The sequence below is a fragment of the Dipodomys spectabilis genome, unplaced genomic scaffold, assembly GCF_019054845.1.
Source record: "Dipodomys spectabilis isolate Male_0828 unplaced genomic scaffold, ASM1905484v1 ptg000125l, whole genome shotgun sequence".
NCBI lineage: Eukaryota > Metazoa > Chordata > Mammalia > Rodentia > Heteromyidae > Dipodomys > Dipodomys spectabilis.
Window position 1 is genome coordinate 842,451 of NW_024870802.1, and position 23,902 is coordinate 866,352.

Genomic DNA, 23,902 nt, shown 5'->3' on the forward strand with positions numbered 1-23,902 from the left:
TGAATTATTACACAGATTTCAAAGAAAGAGCACTACAAAATGTCAAAAAAAAAGTGTGGGTGGCTTTTTTGTTGTTGTTGTTAATCAATGGTTTGATGTCCATAAGATTCTAATAAAAGGTTGTCTATGAAAAACAAGACCAAGTAAGGGTAATAAGAGAAAAAAGTAAAAATAGAAGCTGAGATTAAAAGGAAGACAGAAAAAAATTTAAAAATATGAAAAAGAAGGCAACACGAAATTTAAATTGGCAGAAAGCACTGAATAACAAAACTATACTGTAGAAGGTAGAATTGGTATTAAGAGGTATAAAAAAATCTCTCAGATTGCTAACGATCAGCAATCAAATAACAGAAGATAAATATTCAGAAAACACAGAGATCTCAACTATGTAAGTGGAAGTACTTGAAAAAAATCAGAATTATAATTTTAATGTCAGGTTAAAATGGGAGGCTAATCCTTGTTCCAGATAAAATAGGTGTATCTATGCACTGAAATTGTAGATTTAAAAATTTTAAAGCAATCAGAGAAAAATTGAACAAAATGGTTTATCTAAAAATAATTTTTTAAATCAGGCTTTAGTACTTCTTTTCTGCACTAATAACTTTAGGAGACTCTAGTGCTGGATTCACAAATTTTTCTAAAAAACAGGTCTGACTCAATATTCTTTATACGGACAAATGCTGCACAAAATGTTTCACAAAGTATGAAGTTAGAAATAAAATTCAGATATTAATGCCTTAGAAACTATCATTGGCATATTTTTTCTGATAACTTCCCTAACAACTACACAGTTCACCAAATTAAAAATAACTCAAAAATGAGAACTATTTCAATGAACTTTTTATTTTGTTATAGTAAGATCTATTGGTCCACTGTGTGCTTTCAATTAATCTTTTATCCATGCAGTTCTGTAACACTATGTACTAGCCCACACCTCACTAGTTGTAGAAAGCCTACAAATGTTGATACATTTCATAATATAGTATCAAAAATAGCATTCATATTCACTAATATCACTAAAAAGCTCATCAGAAAAACAGTAAACTATTGGGAAGTTGTCAAGCCTTTAGTGGCATACATGGATCTACCACAGTTCTAATTTTTTGTTTGATAGAGTGAATTATCACCAGGAAAATAAATATAATAATAAAACAAAATACGGACCATGAATTACGAGGCTAACTTCATTTTTGAGAAACTTATGCCAAGTACCTGAGTCTAAATAATTACAATTTGTGTGTTAATTATCCAAATAAAAATGTAGAAAAAGAATTGCCACTGCACACAAGTGAATGCTCCCCCAAGTGTTCCCCAAGTGCTCTGAAATGCAGAAACATTTCAGTGAGTGAACTTCCATGTCAACAAATTCAATATTGAAAATACACAGACTCATGGGTCAGATTCAATAGTTAGGTTTTTTTTTTTACACCTTAACCATAAAATGAATTGGTGGTTTGTATTATCTTACTATAGGGTGCATAGCAGGAAAAAATACACTACTCACATAGTTTGGTTCTACTGTGTTAAGATCATAATCATTTTACTCACCACTGCTTTTGCATCACTAAGGCAGATTATTAGCACAGGGAAAATGACAAATAATATCTTTTTACCATTAGAAAAACAGTGTAACCTCACAGAATCTTAAAAAGTACCTTGGGATCTGAGTTCCATAAATCTGCAGATAATACTTTGAAAACCAACACTTTAAGGTGACGACTGAATATAGATGGCTAGGGTAATCAACCATGAGGATCTACACAAGACTGTCCTGGTATGAAGTCAAAAGTCCTGTCTCAGTGGGAGGTCTGGTTACCCCTACCAGAACCAAATGAAGTGTCCATGACACAATATTAGCAGAGAGGAGAAGCATTTTAGACAGATGACAGAGCAAGTACAAAGAGCCTGAAAGAATAGTTGATATATTCAAGAACAAAAGGGCCTCCTACAAAGATAAATACTCCTAGAAAATCATATTATTGCAGGCAGGTAGGCTACTGGATAGCACCTAATATGATACTCAAAGGACACTTTTTTTGGCCAATTACAAAACTTTGGATAATTACTCATGACAAATGTGATGAGGCTTCCTTTATAGAAATTACAGGGAGACGTAAAACTAATAAACTATTTTTAACGGGAACCTCTAAAGTTCTGAGTTTAAAGTGAGCTTTATACAGTTAAAGTTGCTTGATGTCAATTCTCTTAAGACAGGTATACAATTTATTTGCCGATTTTTATCATTAGATTTAGGAGTTTCCTAATGAATGTATATTGAGTGAATATTTATATAATGTATGGTTAGAGATATTTAGAAGTGAGAACAGAGTTAATTGGCTTTTCAAGCATCACAAATACAAAGTAAACTTTTAAAAAGACACTTGGCTAGGTGCTGGCGGCTAATGCCCGTAACCCTAGCTATTTGGGAAGCTGAGATTAGGAAGATTCCAGTTTAAAGCCAATCCGAGCAAAAAAGTTTACAAGATCCCTTTTTAACTGAGAATTAGGTCCAGTGGCACCTGCTTGTCAAGGTGTATCTCATCCAGGCACATGGGCTTGGGCAGGAAGCAAGACTCAATACATAAAATAATCAGCAAAAGGCAGGAAGCATGGCTTAAAGGTAAAATCATCTACTTGCAAGGATTAGGCCCTGAGTTCAAACAAAACAAAAAACCCAGTACTGAAAAAAGTCATTCTTTTGTACATTTTTATGAGAATACCAAACTAAAACCAAATCTCATGCTTTCTGCATATTGAGCACAAATATTGCTGTTCTGAGGATCATTCCTGGAATTTTTTCCCTATTTAAACATTTCAGATTGAACAATTTATTTAAAGAGCAGTTCTTTGACGAACCATTAGATTTTAAAATTAGAAACAGTGCAATGTATTCTACATTGTATTCTTCATAGACCCAAGCCAGAATATGTAAAATGTTTAGAATTATTAATACCTGCAAACAGAAATGCTGTTTCATTCTATAGTTTGCTCTAAACTGCTTTATTGTTTGTATATTTTCTTATAATCATGTAAAAAAAAGTTAAGAAAAAGGAGGCCAATAATGCTACACATGGTATTATGACTTCGCTTAGAAATGTAGTCATTTGAACGCTATTAATAGGAAGAAGAGTTGGTATTTCTAGGACAGGTCTCCTCATTAAATAATCACAACCAAGAATATGACTAATAAATATGGAGATCAGATTAAGAATAAACATGCCGAATGGCCAATAAATAACTGAAAAGATGTTCAATATCAATGATTAGGTAACTGAAACTATCCAAAGACACCACTAAGATGTCTTAAAATTTAAAAAAAAAAAAAAAAATCCAGAAAATTGCAAGTATCAAGTACCTAGAGACACTAAAATCCTTCTACATTCAGAGAGTTGGCATTTTCTCGCAAGATAAACCAGACAAATAATTACACTTGCACATGATCAATTAAACGGCACTCTAAACATTTACACAGTTAGAACAAAAAAGGATATATTTAGGAGAGGATCACAAGAGTTCAACAGCTATGTGCATATGATCATATAAAATGATACTTATTGAAATGAACTCCAAGAAATGAAAAGAAGAGGTTTCATATAGTACTGTTTGCAGTTATTTTCTTTCTTTCTTTTGGTTTATTCCCTTTTGTCACTGTTTTTTTTTTTTTTTTTCTGAACCCTATGTCTTGTATTGAAGTTTATCTGATTTGGGGAAAGGACGGCAAAGCACAGAAATGATGGGACAAAGGGTGAACCAATTCAACAGATACTATGTTGGAAATGAACTTTACAATATGGGAGTAGGGGTGTCAGGAGGGGAAAAACTAGGAGAAATGAGGGAGGGGGGTGACTGTTCAAAAATAAAAGGTACACATTATCTGGCTCATTTAACTGTAACCCATCTGCACATCACCTTTACAATAAAATTCTAAAAACATAAACCCAGTTATCAGCTAATGTATAAATTTCATTCTCACATGGAATACTCAAGAGATTTAAAATGTATGTTCAGACAAATACTTGTACATAAATGTTCAGAGCAGCATTATTTAAAATAGATAAAATGTAAATAGTGATCAACTGAAGAATGACACATAAAAGTGACATGTGTTAATGGAATTCTATGCCTCCATCAGAAAGAATGACATTGCCCCATTTGTTAGGAAATGGAAAGGCTTAGAAAAAATTGTATTAAGTGAAGTAAGCCAAGCCCAAAGAAACATAGGTCCCATGGTTTCCCTTATTTGCAATATCTAGTATATGTCTGAGTCAAGCAGAAAAGGTCAGATAAGGTGATGTTAGGGAAATGAACCCTAAGATATGTATTCAAATGTTTTTTTTTCTTTCATGCGATTGTTTCTAACGCATTTATAAGATTATTTCTTTGTTGCTTTGTATGTCCTTCCCCCACAGTGTAACCCCTACTTTCACTGTATTTGATGTCAGTATAATTTGTGGAGGGGAAGGGGAAAAACAAGTCGTTTAAATAAGGATACAAGGTGGACCCATTGCAACAATGAGAAGTATAAGTCGTTATGTTGAAAACGAACTTTACAACTGTGGTGTAGGGGGGAGTGGGGACCGGGAGGATTGGATGGGGAGGCAGGGGGAGGATGGGAAGGGATGGGAAGGGGAAACAAAGGAGGAGGCTACAATGCTTGATAAGAAATGTACTCATTATCTTGCCCATGTAATTGTAACCCCTCTGTACAGTATTTTCACAATAAAAAATAAATAAAAATTTTAAAAAGTGACATGTGTTTATATATATACATATATGAAACATGCATTATTAATACATTATATATTATATATACAACTATGAACAATATACATAGACAAAAAAATGTACTATATATACAATAAAATATTGTTCATATGTAAGAACAAATGAAGTACTGATATTTACAACAACATGGATGAACCTTGAAAATATGATCAACAAAATAAACAACTCACAAAAGGCTATTATTGTGCAATTCTATTTATTTGACATGTCTAGGGACAAAAATTGGATCAACTGTGGCTTGGGGCTAGTGGAATTTGGAGTGGGTTAAAAGGGTGACTATAAGATTTTGAGAGTGATTAAAATGTTTTGGAATTAGCAATTATTGCACAACTTTGCATAAAGACTACAAATCTCAACCCTGAAAAACTTCAAATGTATTTTGTAAAGTGACCTAGCAGTTGTGTCACCACCTCTAGCTTAAGAAATAAAGCTTTACCTAAAAGCTTAAATGCCCTGCATACCCTTCTCTGATTACAGCTATCTTCCGCCCGGAGAGATAATCATTATCTTGATGTGCTATCTATCATCCTCATGCATGTCATTATGCTTTTCCAATATTTATATATTCCTCACAAGATATCCTTTTGCTTTGCATATTTTAAATGTACTATACTTAGGCAACTTCCATAGTTTGCTTTAATCACATTATGTTTTAGAGATTTGTTAATTATTTTTAAGCCTCATTAAGTGACAACTAACACTTGAAATTCTGAGGTCATACTTTCAGGAATGATAACATAGTCCATTAAATGTCTTTGTCTTCTTTTTATCAATTCAATCAGAAGATTTCTCTAAGCATCTCAAATGACCATACTGTTTTATCCAAAGTAAGGGAATATATAGTACATTTCATGATTTGCAAAGCTTTTTAAGGACCCTAACATAAAATAACTCCTTAAATGAAGGTTAATTTAGAGTGAAATCTTGCATTATATTCTATCATATGTAATAAATTATACTGAGTAAATGATAAACCATTATCAGTAATGGAGCTGAAACATTTGAACCATCTACAGGCACTCTCTCCATGAACATTCTGATTGTAATCACAAAAACCTTTAAAACCTTTTCTGTAGGCAGTTTGCCTACTCAGATACAGACCTTATATCTTTGGTTACTAATTCTAGTATTTTAGGAAACTACCATGTCTGGATGGCCCACTGAATTTTAAAGATCATAGTTAATGGGTCAGATGGATTCATAAGTCACAATTTATGCAAATGAAATGGAAGAGAAAACTTATCTATCTGCTGAGAGTCTGGGAAAGGCAGGTCCAAGACTTTCCAGAGATAGCTTCTAGTAACATCCTTCTCTCTGATTTTGAACAAAAAAGCATGTGACCCTGAGAACTGATAGACCTACTTGGGAAACACAAGGACAGTCAATCATTATACTAGTCTACTTTAGTAATAAAACTTAAATATTATTCAGTGCAAAATAACATACTGTTAAAAATATACTTCCAGCTGGGGCTCAAAATGTAGCTCAGTGGTAGAATGTTTGCCTAACATTCATGAAGTCCTGGGTTCGATTCCTCAGTACCACATAAACAGAAAAATCCAGAAGTGTCACTGTGACTTAATTGGTAGAGTACTAGCCTTGAGCAAAAGAAGCTCAGAGACAGTGCCCAAGCCGTGAGTTCAAGCCCCATGACTCACTGAAAAATAAAAAAATATATATACATAGATGTATATATATGTATCTATGTATATATTATATATTATGTATTATATTATATATGTGTGTATATATATATACACACTCCCATATTTTATGTGGCAAAATTCAAATCCTAAAATGCAGGCTTAAGTCCTTGAAAAGGTCTTCCCTTCCCCTAAAACAAGATAAACTTGTATGAGAGAAGCCTTTTTGTTTCGTTGGTCATGAAGATTGGACTCGGCCTGGGTGCTGTCCTTGCCCTAATTCACTAAAGACTAGCACTCTACCATTTGGAGCCACAGCGCCATTTCTGTTTTTCTGGTGGTTAATTGGAGATAAGAGTCTTATGGACTTTCCTTCCTGGACTGGCTTTGAACTGTGCCTCAGAGCTCAGCCTCCTGAGTAGCTAGGATTATAGGCTTGAACCGTGGGCACTCTGCTGAGAGAAGCCTTTGACTTTCATCCTTTCTCTTTTTCCAGGTCAAATTTAGATATGGTACCTTGGATGAAACAGCACTTGTGTTTCATATGGATGAAAGACACATCATCAAAATGGTGGAACTAACGAGAGAATATGCTGTGGTCATTAGTATTTCATTAAGCGATTTAGTAAGTGGTCCTAGGTTGCCCTGGACTTCCTGCTAGACCAACAAATATAACACTTTTTTTTAATTGTGAAAATACCGTACAGAGGGGTTACAATTACATGGGCAAGGTAATGAGTACATTTCTTATCAAGCATTGTTGCCTCCTCGTTTCCCCTTCCCATCCTTTTTACTAAAGCTTCCATGGCTAGATTTTTGCAATCAGCAACCTGCTGCAATGACAATGTATAAATATGCTGAATTAAATGCTGTGTTTCCAATTACCTAAGTCAGTAAATTTCCAGTATCATTTAAGCCACTTTGAACTGAATTTCTATTACTTCCAACCAAGAGCACCCTAAACTAACAGAGCCTCTTTTTCAATTAATGTCAGTCATGGGGCTTGAACTCTGGACCTGGGCGCTGTCCCTCAGCTCTTCAGTTTAAGGCTAGTGTTCTACCTCTTGAGCCACAGGGCTACTTCCAGTTTTCTGGTGGTTTATTGGAGATAAGAGTCTCATGGACTTTTCTGCCTGGGCTGGCTTTGAACTGCAATCCTCAAATCTCAGCCCACTGAGTAGCTAGGATTACAGGTGTTAGCCATCAGCACTCGGCTTAAAAGAGCCTCTTTTTAAGACCAGGGTAATATCGCTATGTCCCTCAAGGACAAATAATACATACTATTATTCATCTTACTAACTGGCTTTCTGAAATGAGTCTTCAGTAAGGAGTAGCTACACAATTACATGGGAATCTTTCCAAAAGAATGTTAGTGTTGCTGGCGCCGGTGGCTCATGACTGTAATCTTAGCTATTTAGGAGGCTGAGATCTGAGGATCTCCGTTCAAAGCCAGCCCGGGCAGGAAAGTCTGTGAGACTCTTATCTCCAATAAACCACCAGAAACCCAGAAGTAGCACTATAGCTCAAATGGTAGAACGCTAGCCTTGAGCTGAAGAGCTGAGGGACAGAGCTCAGGCCCAGAGTTCAAGCCCCATGAGTGACCAAAAAAAGAAAAAAAAAAAAAAGAAAAAGGTTAGTGTTACCTTGCTTACATAAGAAAATTCAACTGACAAAACAGAAGAACAAAGAAATGGTACATGTTTATTAAAATCTACTTTAAACATATATGACACATAGTTACCAAACCGGTTGGCATAACAAGGCTAGGAGACAACATTCAGAGAGTCATTTATATCCTGTCACTAAGACTAAACTTCCCTGCGGCTCCTTTCCTTCTTTCCTTTTACATTGTAGTATAGTGCTTAAGGCTGAGGGATTTCTTAGGTAGCCAATACAGATGTATATGTACTATGTACATAGATGTACTAAGTATTATTTATGTGAACTCATGCAAATTCCTCTATTTGTCCAAGTTTCACTTTTGTTAGATGTCTTATGAGGATAATATTGCCAACCACATAGTGCTTATGTGCAGTTTATGAAGTGCTTAGTATAAGGTGTGATATAGAATAACTATTCACTAAATGTTCCCTATTACTTTTAGTTATCTGTCCACCAGTCTAAAGCTGTCTTATATTCTACATCTATTTCCCTTCTGCCTCCTCAGAGATTTTCAAAATTAAGCCAAATTACTTAAAGAAATTTAATATGAAGACATAGAAATTGTAGGGCAATAAAGTGTAACTTACTCCCCTAATTTTTTTATAGTTGTCTGTCAAGGGGCTTGAACTCTGGACCTGAGATCCTAAGATGTCAGCCTCCTGAGTAGCTAGGATTATAGGCATGAGCCACCGGTGCCCGGCCCTAATCCCAAAAATTTATTGGTCATAATCATTGTATACGTAAGGAATTTTTAAATTTTTTAAAGCAGTATTTCTACTTGGTTTTCTAAAATTCAGATTAAATACCTTAAATGTTATTTCTGAAATGCAAATTAGAGAAGAGAAATAATGCCATTGTTTTACTCATGTTTTAAAGCAAATTATAATCAATAATAAAATTAGACTTAGGAAGGATGTAAATTCTGCTCTGACCAAAAACAAATAAAGGAAGAAAACAATACTATCTTAAATACAAATTGTATTTCAGTACTACAAATTATAGTAACTTGTGATTTTGTACTTTCCCTAATTAAGTAATACTATACTAAAGGATATGACTTTGCTATTGTTATGATAAAGTTTTTAACTTCCTCTAACTAAAAAAGTGAAAACTGTATATTTCGAAGAAGAGAATGGAGCCATCTTGTTACTTCTCTATGTACTTTATATACTTTATTACTTCAACATTTTTGTAAATTATTTTTTATCACTGCTCTGCTACTTATGCAGTAAATTAAGATTGGAAGCAGAAAAATATTAAAAATCCATAGTCTCATACTGTCCTCTATTTTCTCTATCTTAAGGGAGTATGGAATCATATCAGACTTTATATAATACAAGGATAAAAATTAAATGCCCATTTTATAACTACATAACCAGTTTCGAAGAAAACATTCCAGACTCTTAAAAGAAAATACAATGGTTCTGTGAGTTTTTAATTTTAGTTTGCTGTTATCAATAGGGTAAAACTTTGCCTTGACTATCGGAAGCTATGGTTGTACTGCAAATCCAAGATATGTTCTCATCTTTCTGTTGGTTTTTTTTTTTTTGTATTACCAAACCTAACCAGGCATACTGTAGCTGTCCAATTCACAAAGTATTCATACTATATAATCTGAGACTTCTGCAACCATTTATTTTAAAGGACTCATTGAGCCCTGAAAGGCAAATGCTATCATTCAAGTTCTAATTACATGCTACCTGGGTTTTACAGAACAGAAACAAAAATGAATACTGTACTTCCTAAATTCATTTTTTGACCACAAGCAACCTTCAAAATAAATGCTCAAAATATCTTCTGAATATGACTGTGTAATAGCACTATGTATTAAGATTATCCTATTCAAATTATGTTGTACTTTTTCCTTATACTACTTCTGTTTGATAAATGGGCCAATAAATGCCAAGTCAAATAGTCAAGTTAATATATTTTCATGGTTATTGACAGACATAATTAACTCTAAGAATAAAAGAAACAAGAAATCAATTTTTGATTACTTCTTTAGTTCTTCCCATTAGTCATTTACATTGTAATTGTAGTTCCACTTTTTAAAATCTTTATACACATACCATCTTGGCTGTAATTATAAATCAAATAATTTCAATTACAAATTAGTGTTATATGAACTGTGCCCATCATATGTTAATTTTATTAGTATGATACAATTGCATTATTACCCATGTATATGAGCTGATTAAAAAGCAATGCACATTTATAAGCCTATATTAATTAGTAATTTCAACAAATGTTTCCAAGCAATGCTAGAGATGTGCGCTGTTTTCTCTTTAATGCAAACAATTGAGTCAACATTTTCTTTATGTGTGTGATAAATCAACAAATTAAATTTCCATTTTCAGGAAAAATAGGCTGCTATCAAAGAAAATATTACAAAGCAAACACTTTTTACAAAGAAATATTACAAAGAGTGCAAACCTTTATTTAAAAAAAAAAAAGTTACTGTCAGGTCAATATCTTCACCAACCCAGAAAAAAAAATGCATCTTATTCAAAAACTTACATAAGTGACCTTTAAAAAATATTGCTCTAGATGCAAGCTTTGGATATATTATTATATGTCACAAAGAAAAATGTTTAAAATGAGCTCAAGAAATCAGTTTTAAAAAAATATTATTTTCATTATGATAGTTTAATTGGTTTAAAACTATATATCATAGACAAGTCATTTAACCTCTCTTTTCCTCACCTATAAAAAGAGCTGATTAGGGTAGGATCCTGTTAGAATTAAAGTTTATATAGGAGAAGCATCGGGAATGGTACTCAACATGTAAGCATTCACTAAATATTCACTGAGTGTGGCTTACTTTTATATTTACATGCATATTGCTTATTGCTTCCATTAGCTTCCAATTACCAGTCATGACTGTATCATAATTATTTCTCAAGAAAAAGTTAAATCATGACATTCTTTGTGCTTTGCCCAGGTCACCAGCATTTAGCACTGTTAGTATGAGATAGTTTCTCGGCTATTCATAGGCAAAATAGGAAGTAAGGTCATATGGAGTAATAGTTCCAGATTCTATTTTCGAAGACAGCACTCCGTCTCAGTAGGGAGAGAGGAATTGATAAATACTGACCAATGCTTATTTAGTTGAAGTTAAGACAAAAAGAAAAAATCTGGAGTTCTACTGCACAAGATGATTATAAATAACAATCATGTACTATATATCTCCAAAGAGCTGTAAGAAGACGTCTGTAATATTTTTACCGCAATCAAATGATAAATGATTGAAGAAATATGCTTATCATAAACTGTAACTTCTAGAGAAACATAACACCCATCTATGTACAATTTTATGTATGTCAGTTACATTAAAAAAGACAGAAATTTCCTGAATATCTACCATACTATATTAATTCATCAAATGCACTAATGTATATTACACTCTAAGCAATAACTATAACAAGAATAAGAGAAATAAAGAAAAAAATCATAAATACGCAACAGAAAATAACCAAGGCCACAAACACATGTAACATATTTTTGTTTAATAATTAACATCTAAAGAGGGCTTTATGCATGATGTTTGACCAAGACATGGAAAGAAGAGCTGAAGCTAACCAGGTGAAGGCTTAACAATTATTCACAAAAAAAATCTGAATTTCCTAACGATAAGTTGAAATAGAAGTATTTGATAAAAATAAAATTGTTTAAACAGGCTAACCACTCAATGCTGCTTGTTTAGTTCATTATTAGGTACTATATAAGTATTTTAAAATAACTTTTCCCATCCATAGTGAATTCTTCACTGTGATCTACTACTTGTTCCCATACTCCAATTCAGAGTCAGAGAGATCTTCCTAAAATATTTATCACATGATCAAAAACCATTAATAATTTCACCTAATCCTAGACATCAATCCTCTGCTTTTGACTACATTTCACTTCAATGTGTCTGGACCACAAATGTTTTCTATTATTTTTCTGTTTATCCAAAATTTTTCCCACTCTTCAAAATTCTTCTCAGAGCCATCAGACTATCTTGTTCATATTTTAGCTAACAGAACTTTGCAAATGCTACAAAAAAGAAAAAATTGAAAAAAAATTTAAAAGTATATTTTTGGATAAAAGACATGTGCAAACAGTTAGCAAGCTGGAAAACTAAAGGCAGAAACTCATTTGAGAGTTACATTGAATCCATTACATCCACACAGCACACTTAAATTATTTATTATTCAAAATTTATATACCTCACTAACTACTTATTGAACAATTATTCTTTCAACGACATTATGCTCTTATAAAAACTTAACCATCCCACAAAATGGACAATGAATTCTCCATTACTTAAACTCGTTATTTAGGGTGAGTTCATGTTAGAACTGAAGGTATCTCTGACTGAACTTTAAATACCCCTGGACAGCATGCAACACCACCAAAGTCCTGTGCTTTCCAGTTGAAGAACAAGGAGTTAAATAGTGAAATATCCCCTCACACAGCCAAGGTAAAGCAGAGTTTTTCAACAAATAATTTGCACGCTTTATGCAGCCATACCTTAGATTCCAATTTGATTTTTTCTTCACTCAGCTTCTCCGTTGCCTTCTTAATGTTTTCACGACATCTTGTTATTTCTGACCTTACTGTAACACAAATTAAATCTGTAGTCACACTCATCTTTCTCAAGTCCCCACACAGGTAGCATTTGGTACGCCATTTCTCCAATGTTTTTCCTTTAGCGTGTAAAGCCAACTTTCCTCAGTGGCTTCTGACCATTCCTTCTGGGCTTCTTCCCTTCTGCTCCAAGCACCCACCAAACGCCCCCAGGTGAAAAGGCAGAAAGAAGCACCTGACCTTCTCGCATCACCCGGCGACTCTCTTCGGCCTTATGCTCGGTGAAGATAATGTGCTGGAACAAGGACTCTAAACTCATCTTGGGCCCGGGCTCCTGCGGATCCTTTATTTACCCTTAAATATTTTATAACCAAGTCTGAGGATCCTGGAAAGCACAATAAAGGAATGTTCTAGAGCAACGCCCGGCGGCCTCCAATTCCTGCCCCCACCCACCCGGCACAGGGAGCTGAGCGGGGCGCAGGGCCCTGGGGTCCACCCTGACTGGGACCCGTCCCCCCTCACAATGCACGGACCCGGGGCCTCTCGGCCAGGCCCCCCACCTTTATCCCGGCCCAGGCCGCAGCCTCCCTCCGTGTGTGTTTTTGCTCTGGCGGCAAGTAAGAACAGAGGCCTCTGGCGGCCCTTTCTATGACCAACCTTGTACCCCCAGTCCTCGTCTTCTTAAAAATGAAACCTTCGAAGTTATTTTGTCTCAGCAAAACCGAGCCTGGTAGCCGTCAACCCGACCCGAAACGTCTCACGCCATCGCCCGGGCCTCGATTGGCGGGAAGTCTCGCACGGTCTCGCGAGACCTTAAAACTACGGATGCGTTGGGGCTGGGAAGGTGGCTCAGTGGTAGAGCGCTTGCCTTGCATGCCTGAGGCCCTGGGTTCGATTCCTCAGCACCATATAAGGAAAAAGAAAAAAGCCGGAAGTGGCGCTGTGGCTCAAGTGGTAGAGTGCTAGCCTTGAGCTGAAGAGCTGAGGGACAGCACCCAGGCCCAGAGTTCAGGCCCCACCACCGGACCCAAAAAAAACTACGGAGGCGCTTTGGGCCCACTCTGCGGCCAGGGTGATTTCATCTAGGCAAATCCTCAAAGACTTTTGGTCTTCCTAGAGTTGGGGCTCTAAATCTCCAAGGCACAAACACTTCAAATCTTAAAATACCAAGTACCCATGATTCTAAATATAAACTTTTTCCTTTCAAAGTCTTATCCTTTGAGGATGGCAAAGACTACTATAAATGTGCAATGCCTGACATTCCGCCTTAATCATTCCTTTGTAATCAGGGCATATCTTTTTTGTCTCCTGTAAAATTAATCATTGCCTTTTGTAATCAAGCAGCAGTAATATTAACACTCAAATATCTGCACAATTTGTGTCAGAGACCAAAGTGGTTGATAATTAAACCTTACACAGGAAAGGCACCTTTGGGGCCTTTGCAGGTTTTTTATTTTTAATTAAAAAAACATATTTTTACTTTTAGTAGGTCAAAATATTGACATTATAATAAACATTTGACTTTATGTCTAATGTGAAATTACATTGGATACTTTAAGATGTAATTTCAAAATTAGAATTTATTTAGAATTAAGGTGAATGTAAATTATTGCCACATCACAATAAGCTTACTTAATAGTTCATTAATTCTATAGTATAATTGCTGAGAAATTTCAACATATTCTAAATTCCAATCTTAATTTCCATCAATTTGTATCTAAGATTTAATTTTTTAACTTTATTATAAAATAATACATGTTGAAAATTGTAATAAAACGGAAAAGAATTGCTCATAAGTATATTCAGAAGTAAATGTGAATTAAAGTTTGACTTGTTTTTCACTTGAAATTATTATGAATAAACAACAATGAAAAGTCATTATTTGCTTTTATATACTAATAATGATTAAGAAATAGTGTAATGGCTTGCATATTTGCTAATATTTTGAGCAGTTTACATACTTTTGAGATGAGTTTTTTTATTTCTTAGGTAAACAGAGGCACAAAACAATTTAATGAACAAATTGAATTTAATAAACAATTCTTCAATCACCATCTGAGAACTTGATGTATGTTCTTTTACACAACCCAACAATTCTATGAGGTCAATGATTTTGTTACTTGGGGGACTGAGGTAGAAAAAAATAAATAGTCTGTCCAAAATCATTTTCAATACTTAGGAAGAACTATTGAATCAGGATTTGAACGCTGTAGCTGATCTAGGTTGTATACCTAATACATGGCAGAGAAGTGAAATCAAGAAATCTCAGATTAGCCAGGCATGGTGATTCACACCTGTAATCCTAGCTACTCAAGAGGCTGAGATTTGAGAATCATGGTTCTAAACCAGCCCAGCCATGAAAATCTATGAGACTTGTCTCCAATTAAGCACCAAAAAAGCTGGAAGTGAAATTGTAGCTCAAGTGGTAAAGCACTAACTTTGAGCAAAAGTGTTCAGGGACAGTACCTAAAGCACTAAATTCAAACCCCAGGACCAGCACACGCACTAAAAAGAAATCTCAGATCACAAATCATGAATTTAGTTTTGGATTCTACTCTTTGCCCTTTCTTACTACATCACAAGCATTTTACCAATTCATTCAAAAATCCTTCAGTAATATATTTTTGTAATTTGTAATCCTATATACATGTATCTAATCTGGCTCTATAGAAAAAAAATTCATCAACTATACCTATTCAAGGATGGAAAACAAAGCTAGGATTTTCTTTCAGAACTTATTTTGATGCTTCTAAGCTATACCACAGTGACCATCAAAAAAAGGGGGGGAGGCTTCCAGAAGATAAATTATATTACTAATTAATATGGCTCCCTTCTGAATTATTTCCCGTGGACTTGCATAGGAAGCATCCTCACAAGGAGGCTGATTTTCAAAAGCATGATGCTATTTAAAATTCTAGTTTTATTAGTTACACTCAAACTCCATTTATTATTTAACATGCTCTTTCAGTACTGAAACTTGGCAGCATGAAATCTGGGCAGCCTTTGGAAACTCAGTCCCCTCACTCACACAGGAGAATGGAAAAGAGAGCTGCTGAAAATTCAAGCAAGGAATAATGAGAGAAATGGCATCCTCATGTTCTCCAGTTATCCTCTTCCCATCACAGAACATTCTGGTGCTTTTAAATCTTGTCAGAATCTTCTTAGAGGAACTTTAACTATAGCATACACATTAGCAGGGGTTTAAATTTTTATTTTGTTTATTGAAGCAAGCATAATTATGTAAGCCCACAGTCCAAGTTTTACATGTTTCATAAATGAATAGCTAACATATTAAGAAATTAAAGCATTGCTATCATATATTTATTTAGCTTAGAGCGGTAATATTTCCCCATATGTACCCATATGTATATATTTATATGCTGATTACAACCTATAATGAACATAGTATGAGTAGCATGACTTAAATTTATGCCAAATAAAAATGGTATATGACATGATAAAATTTTGTGGGCGTACTATTTTCTGAAAATGTATCTTATACATCTAAAAAGAAGGAATGATTCATTCAACAACTGTTTAATGAGTTTCTGCTTTTCATTCAACACTCATTCAATGAAGACTATTGAACATTTCCTATGTGCCATGTTAGAGAAACTACAAGATTTAATAAAAACAAAACTACATAAAAATACTTTTCTTTCCCTGGATAATTCTAACCTCACTGGAGAATTATTATATTTTCCAGCATTTTGGCAGTCATATAAACAACTTCTTTCAGATGTTTCAACAGATGTTCTTCAAAAAGAAAGCCAATTATTTGCATTATGATACCCACATATGATTCTTGGATCTATAAACTTTCCATCTGTGCATATTTCACTGAATTGCATACCTATACAATATGAAACATAAGATAAGATCACCATTGTCTCTCAACCTCATATTTTTGTTCATAATAACAGAAGCACCTGGGTTATGGAGCCATCAATAATTGCTTTGCTAGGAGGCCTTATATAAGGCTATATTGTTCTTGTGATTTAAAATTCATTTCCTCTCTTTTCTTAGATTGATGACTTCCCTAAGTTCTAAACCAGGCTTGCAAATACTCACTAGCCCAGGGCATATATATTGCAATGGGAAGAAGAAAAGTAATTCATTTATTTTATGTTTTTCTTAGGGCATCTAAACACACAAAAAATATGTGGGTTCAACCAAGTTTGACAATCATTTATTGAGTGTCTACTAAGTGTAGAACTCTCTTCTGGGTACTGTGTGTGATACATAGTTGAAAAGACAAAGCCACGCTGTATGTATTAAATAGGGGCAGAGTACATACAATAACTCCTGGGCAGGCTGTGTGTAAGACTTCCACCCTTGTACTATAGAAATATGGTAGAAAAGGTGAGAATAAGTCTAATAGAGATGATCTAGGAAGACTTATCAATAAAGAAATAAAAGGGGGCTAAAATTCAAAAGATAGAAGGTAAATGAGAGAAAAAGCAGGAAGTTTTGGTAGGATTAATATTTGGAAGACATTTATCATTTTTATATGTAATAGAGAGGACTGTGAATTTTTTTCTGATTCAAGGTAAAGTTGCCTGCAAATTCAGGTCTGGTGAGAGATCCTTTCTTCGTTCCTAGAATGTATATGTTCATTTCATCCTCACCAAGTGGGAGGGGCTAGCTAGTACTATGCAGTCTCTTGTATAGGGATACCATGTCAACTGTGGGGACCCTGCCCTTATCAATTATCTCTCAAACACCCTACTTCTGATAGTAACACTCTAGAGTTAGAGTTCAACATAGGAATAAAGTGGTAAGGAGATTCCAACATTCAGAAAATAGCTCTCACTGTGTGCCAATCACCATCTGAGAACTTAGCAGAAATGAATTCTTTTAATCAGTCTAACAACAACCTATGAGAACAATGATTTTGGAAATTTGGGGGACTGAAGCAGAGAGCGCTCAGTAACTTGTTCATGAAACACACAGTAGCTACTGTACTTTAACCACTTCACACTGCTTCAAAAATATAAACATATAAACATTGAAGGAAAGGAAACTATATGCCTGTCTCATTTCAAGATAGATATATGTTAAATATTCATTAAAAAGTAATCTTTTTTCTGAAAACCTTTTCAGGCTTCTAGAAAGTAGACTAGTGATGCTTTCCATCTGCAATGTATTAAAATAAAATGTTACCTAGAGAAAAATAGTGGAAAATGGATCACGCATAGTAGTAAACACCTATTTATCTCATTATTACCAAATTACCAAGTACTTGTTATAATCCTTAATATACTTTTTGCTTACCTAATAACTAAAAGATGACTTCTCCACTAAACCATCAGCTCTTAACAAACATTTAAACAAATATTTAACATATTCTACTCTACCTGATTTCTTATTAAAACTTCAAAGATTGAAGATTCCTGGACTAAAGCAGAGCCACCCAGTAGTGTATCTGCTTAGTATGCATGAGCCCTTGAGTTCAAGCCCCTGAACTACTAATAAGAAGGGAGAAGTGGGAATATTTCTATTAATTTGAGGGAATTAGTTATGGTGACTATTTGGAATATTAGATTACATTGTAATATTTCTATTCCTTCCATGAGTTATTCAGTTACTCTATAAGCTTAAATATATTAAAGTGTATATATTTACCTATATGTGTGTAAGCAGACCAAGTATAAATCCTTTTCCTTCTTAAAACACTTTGCTAAAATGCTCATTTATCAGCATAAAATTATATTATGCTTTCAATGTTTAAAATGACTTTAGTGGCCTTCGTCAAATGGTATTACCTTATAAAAACTAGACACTACCATTATTTTCCCTCCACAATGCCATAGACAGCTCAGAATATTTTATCACAGTGTACATGGCTCATAAACCTTATCTTTTATTTGACATTGCTGGTGTTGATAATAGAATATAGACAACCCTGTAAGATGATGAAAGGAAATAATTAGTTAGTATTTGAATAAAAGAGCCCACTAAGAATCCATTATTAAATCCAAAATACTCTGAATATCTCGTAAGGAATAATAAGTAGTTCTGAAATATTATGGAATAGATGATTTAAAAAGAAGAACACAAAGAATTTAAAGGCCTATAAGGAAATATCACAAAATATTAGAATTTCTGAAGAAGTTGTATACCTGTCATCACTTAACACTCTTACTGTTATGTACTTTCTTATCTCTTCATTCTACTTATAAAATACATACATATATAGATTTCTTGAACCATTCTCTAATCTACCCTTTACCATCTCTCTTTTCAAAACATTAACCTAGAGAAAACCAGGGAACAACTGAGATCCCATGTGGTATTATGGTTCAGCATCCAGTGAATAAATGCAAGGATTATGCACACACGATTCAAACACTCATAAAAAAGATTCATGGTGATATTCTTGGAGAAATTAATAAAACCAAAGAGAACTTGTCAGAAAAATGTCCTACAGATGATTTTATTTCAGTAATTGTTGTATTTTAAATGCTTTCATTTTCTTTTGTGGTATCCTTTATCTTACTTACAGATGCTATTACTCATTTCAGTCCAAAAGGCTGTAACTGTAAATGAAACATAATATTCTCATCTATGAGTAGATAAGGAGATTCAAATCTCCTATTTCACAGTATAAGCTGATTACCACAGAGGTCAGAAAGCTACTTTCTACTTCCTTTAAGTGTAGCTGTGATATTTTTTGTAACTGACCAAACATTTTCTTTTACTCAATTCAACATTTAGTTAACAGTCCATCTGAGTGGTTTACAAGATGGACTAGTCATTCTGTGCCTTGAGAGAGGTGTTTTGTGATGTTAGGGTCAGCCCATAAAAATTGACCATGGCCATCACTCAGTGTTTATTGAAAGCCTACTGTGTGCCAGACTCTGTGACTCGACAGGGGCAACAAGAAACAAAGTACACACATTTGTTCATTCCATACAAACCCAGTAACTGTAGGGGTCAAACAGGAACGTCTAGGGGAGGGATCTGCTACAACATAGACGATCATTTGTTTTTCAAATATTCCCTTGACTAGACAGAACTTGACATCTGTAGAATGGAGAAAAAGCCAATGGCATTGCTATACCAATGAGTTGTCTGTAGTGTCAGGGCCCTAAAGACAATTTAAAGAATTTGGATTTTATTCAAAATACATTGGAAGCCCCTAAAGAGTTGTGTGGAGGACTGATGGAATTTGGAGGATAAGATGACAATGAAATTCCTTTCCCTAAGGTAGAGTGATAACACAATTATGGACAAGATGAATTGTGTTGACACAGAGTTCAACTTGGCTGCATACTAGTTGTGTGGTCCTTAAAAAGTCATTGGCTCTTTTGTTTCCTAACTTCACTTATTTTTCAAACGGTGACAGGAGAAGCAGTGTGTTTTGTTTTGTCGGTCATAGGGCTTGAACTCTGGGCTTGGGCACTGTCTCTGAGCTCTTCAGCTTAAGACTAGCACTTTACCACTTGAACCACAGTGCCACTTCCAGTTTTCAGGTGGTTTATTGGAGATAAGAGTCTCACAGGTTTTATTGCCCAGCTGGCTTTGAACTGTGATCCTCAGATCTCAGCCTTCTAAGTAGCTAGGGTTACAGGTGTGAGCCACCGGTGCCCAGCTAAGAAGCAGAATTTTTAAAAGGGGATGAAATAGGAGAAAGGAAAGGAAGTAAAGACTCTATCTTTGTAGATGGAAATTTCAATTTGTAAGACAGAAAAATCATTGCCTTAGCAACTTTGATTACAAGAACTTACAGAGGAAAACAAAAGAAAGCAACAGGAGTCAGGACAGACTTTCCATCATATGCTTTAAGATTATTGAATACAGAGGAAAAATTCATTTGTATATTCATGGTGACTATATTGAAATAATACCACACTGGTTGTAAATAATCACTGCCCTTGCCTTTCAGAGCTGGGTCCCCACCAGAGACCCATTTCCACAACCATGCACACACACACACACACACACACACACACACATACACACACACACATCAACAACCTGTCTTACCTACAGAACTATAGCCATCTAATCTTCGATAAAGGAACTAAAAAAATAGAATGGAAGAAAGACAGCCTCTTCAGTAAATGGTGCTGGCAAAATTGGTTAACTACTTGTAGAAAATTAAAGCTAGATCCTTATATATCACCCTACACCAGAATCAACTCCAAATGGATCAAAGACCTCGGAGTCAAAGCAGACAATCTGAAAACATTACAGGATAGAATAGGAGAAACCCTAGGTCTCCTTGGCACAGGCCAAAATTTTCTTAATAGAGACCCAGAAACAACAAATCAAAGAAAGGTTGGACAAATGGGATTGCATGAAATTGCAGAGCTTCTGCATGGCAAAGGACATAGCTAGCAAGATCAATAGAAAGCCCATGGATTGGGAGAAGATCTTCATTAGCCATACAACGGACAAGGGTCTCATATCTAAAATATACGTGGAACTCAAAAAATTAAATCCCCCAACAACAAATCTTCAAAGAAACAACTGTCCAATAAATAAGTGGGCTAAAGACTTAAAGAGAAACTTCTCTGAAGAGGAAAGAAGGATGGCCAATAGACACATGAAGAAATGCTCAACCTCTCTAGCCATAAAAGAAATGCAAATCAAAACAACATTGAGATACCACCTCATCCCAGTCAGAATGGCTATAATCAAGAACTCTAATAACAACAGATGCTGGAGGGGATGTGGACAGAAGGGAACCTTACTGCATTGTTGATGGAAGTGTAAACTTGTTCAACCACTTTAGAAAGTAGTATGGAGGTTCCTCAAAAGACTCCATATAGAGCTCCTCTAGGACCCAGCAATCCCACTTTTGGGCATTTACCCAAATGTTCACAAACAAAACCACACTAAAGCTACCAGCATGACTATGTTTATTGCAGCACTATTTACCATAGCTAAGATAAGGAACCAACCCAGATGCCCCTCAGTAGATGAATGGATCAAGAAAATGTGGTATATATACACAATGGAATTCTATGCCTCCACCAGAAAGAATGACATTGCCCCATTTGTTAGGAAATGGAAAGACTTAGAAAAAATTATATTAAGTGAAGTAAGCCAGGCCCAAAGAAACATAGGTCCCATGGTTTCCCTTATTTGCAATAACTAGTATATGTCTGAGTCAAGCAGAAAAGGTCAGATAAGTTGATGTTAGGGAAATGAACCCTAAAATATGTATTAAAATGTTTTTTTCTTTCATGCAATTGTTTCTAACACATTTATAAGATTATTTCTTTGTTGCTTTGTATGTCCCTCCCCCACAGTATAACCTCTGCTTTCACTGTATTTGATGTTGTTATAATTTGTGGAGGAGATGGGGAAAAACAAGTCATTTAAGGATATAGGTGGACCTGTTGCAACAATTAGAAGTACAAGTTGTCATGTCGAAAATGAGCTTTACAACGTTGGTGGGGGGGGGGAGGATTTGGTGGGGGGGGAGGCTGGGAAGGGATGTGAAGGGTAAACAAGGGAGGAGGCTGCAATGCTTGATAAGAAATGTACGCATTATCCTGCCCATGTAATTGTAACCCCTCTGTACAGTATGTTCACAAAAAAAAATTAAATTAAATTAAAAAAAAAGAAAAGAAATGTAGTCATCATCTTGCCCATGTAATTGTAACCCCTCTGTAAAGTATTTTCACAATAAAAAAAAGAAAAAAAAGAAATCTGCAGACCAAAATGTGTCATAGCAAAAAGATAAATTATACAAACATCTGAGCCATATAGAAAAATATAAAAAGGCTCATGTTGTAAGAATGTTCTGTAACATAGTAGACTTTCAGTTTTCTCCTCTGAGATGCTAATTATCAGTATCAAATGGGTTGAATACTCTAAAGAAAAGAGTTGAGGCAAGGAGTGTGAAAAAAAATGTGAATTTCCTGGTAAGTCCAGATCTCATGTTTGAAAGACTAAGACAGATGAGAGACCTTCAGATGGCTAGATCCTAGCAAAGACAAGAAGAAACACCAACAGCAAGGATGAACCAATAATTCCCCACCCTTCCATAGCCAATTATCTCCTTTCCTGACCTGTGATTCAGAGGGAAAGTATCATGAAGAGATAGTCCACAGGAGATATTGTACTCTGCAAAATAATGCCCATGGGATTGGCTGGTAAGGCTTGGAGAATTTTGAGATAGATAAGAGATAGCATTTCTAGCTAGTTTATCTTCTCTCTGTATGCAGAAGCATATCTAATGGATCTTTGTATTTGGAACAGTGGCTTGTATGGGAGTAAATGTCCTGAAATAAAAATTCAGGAGCCAGAAATGTATGGGTGGGGGATGCTGTGTCTCTTTGGAAACATCAGATTCCCAGCTTCTGAAAGGGTCAGTCAAATACCAAATACCCAATAACTTTGTGTTGAATTAATAAATAAAAATAAGTCTATAAAAAGGTTTACTATAAATAGCATTTTTGGTGTGAGCAATGACCATTTAAGTGTTTCTTTTGATAGCCAGAGAAAGGTAATAACCAACACTCTCTTCAGCATATTGGTATTTTGATATGCCATATCAAAGCCTAAGTGGTCAAATGCATTTAAAGACCTGTAGTTCTGTCCCTCCCCCACAGTATAACCCCTGCTTTCACTATATTTGATGTCGGTATAATTTGTGGAGGAGATGGGGAAAAACAAGTCGTTTAAGGATACAGGTGGACCCGTCGCAACAATGAGAAGTACAAGTTGTCATGTCGAAAACGAACTTTACAACTTTGGTGCGGGGCGGGGGTGGGGGGGGGTGGGGGGTGGTGACCGCGGAGAATTGGGGGGGGGGAAGAGGCTAGGAAGGGATATGAAGGGTAAACAAAGGAGGAGGCTGCAATGCTTGATAAGAAATGTACTCATTGCCCATGTAATTGTAACCCCTCTGTAAAGTATGCTCACACACACAAAAAAAGACCTATATTCCTGTTTATAAGTAGGCTGGCTATTTTTTGGCAAATAATAGTGCAGAATGTCCAGTTAACGTTGGATATCAGTTTAATAATAAATAATTTGTATAATTATGTCCCAAACATTTCATTGAAATGTATTTTTGAAGTCATCTTGCATCATGTTTTAGGTAAATTGTATTTTCATAATGATATTATGTTTTTAATGTTGGTAATTAGGAGGAAAAAGGAGATACTTTCATTAAATAAGTATGCTCAAAATAAGAGTAGAGGATTGTGGAGACATGCTGTGTTATATCATGCTGTTTCTCTGTGTGTCCGGGCCCATGGAGGAAGACTGAAATTCTGCTCCTT

The 23,902-nt window shown here is 35.1% G+C and overlaps 1 protein-coding gene across 1 annotated transcript in view; it reads right to left on the reverse strand.

Annotated features, from left to right (window-relative positions):
- Positions 1–12,978, reverse strand: part of Ccdc172 (coiled-coil domain containing 172) — a 54,255-nt gene extending 41,277 nt beyond the window's left edge. Inside the window, exons 1-2 of the mRNA XM_042689692.1 lie at positions 12,900–12,978; positions 12,603–12,688 (exon numbers count right to left, since the gene is read on the reverse strand). Coding sequence (XP_042545626.1) covers positions 12,603–12,688; positions 12,900–12,978 — 165 coding nt within the window. The remainder of the gene's footprint in view (positions 1–12,602; positions 12,689–12,899) is intronic.
- Positions 12,979–23,902: the final 10,924 nt, after the last annotated feature.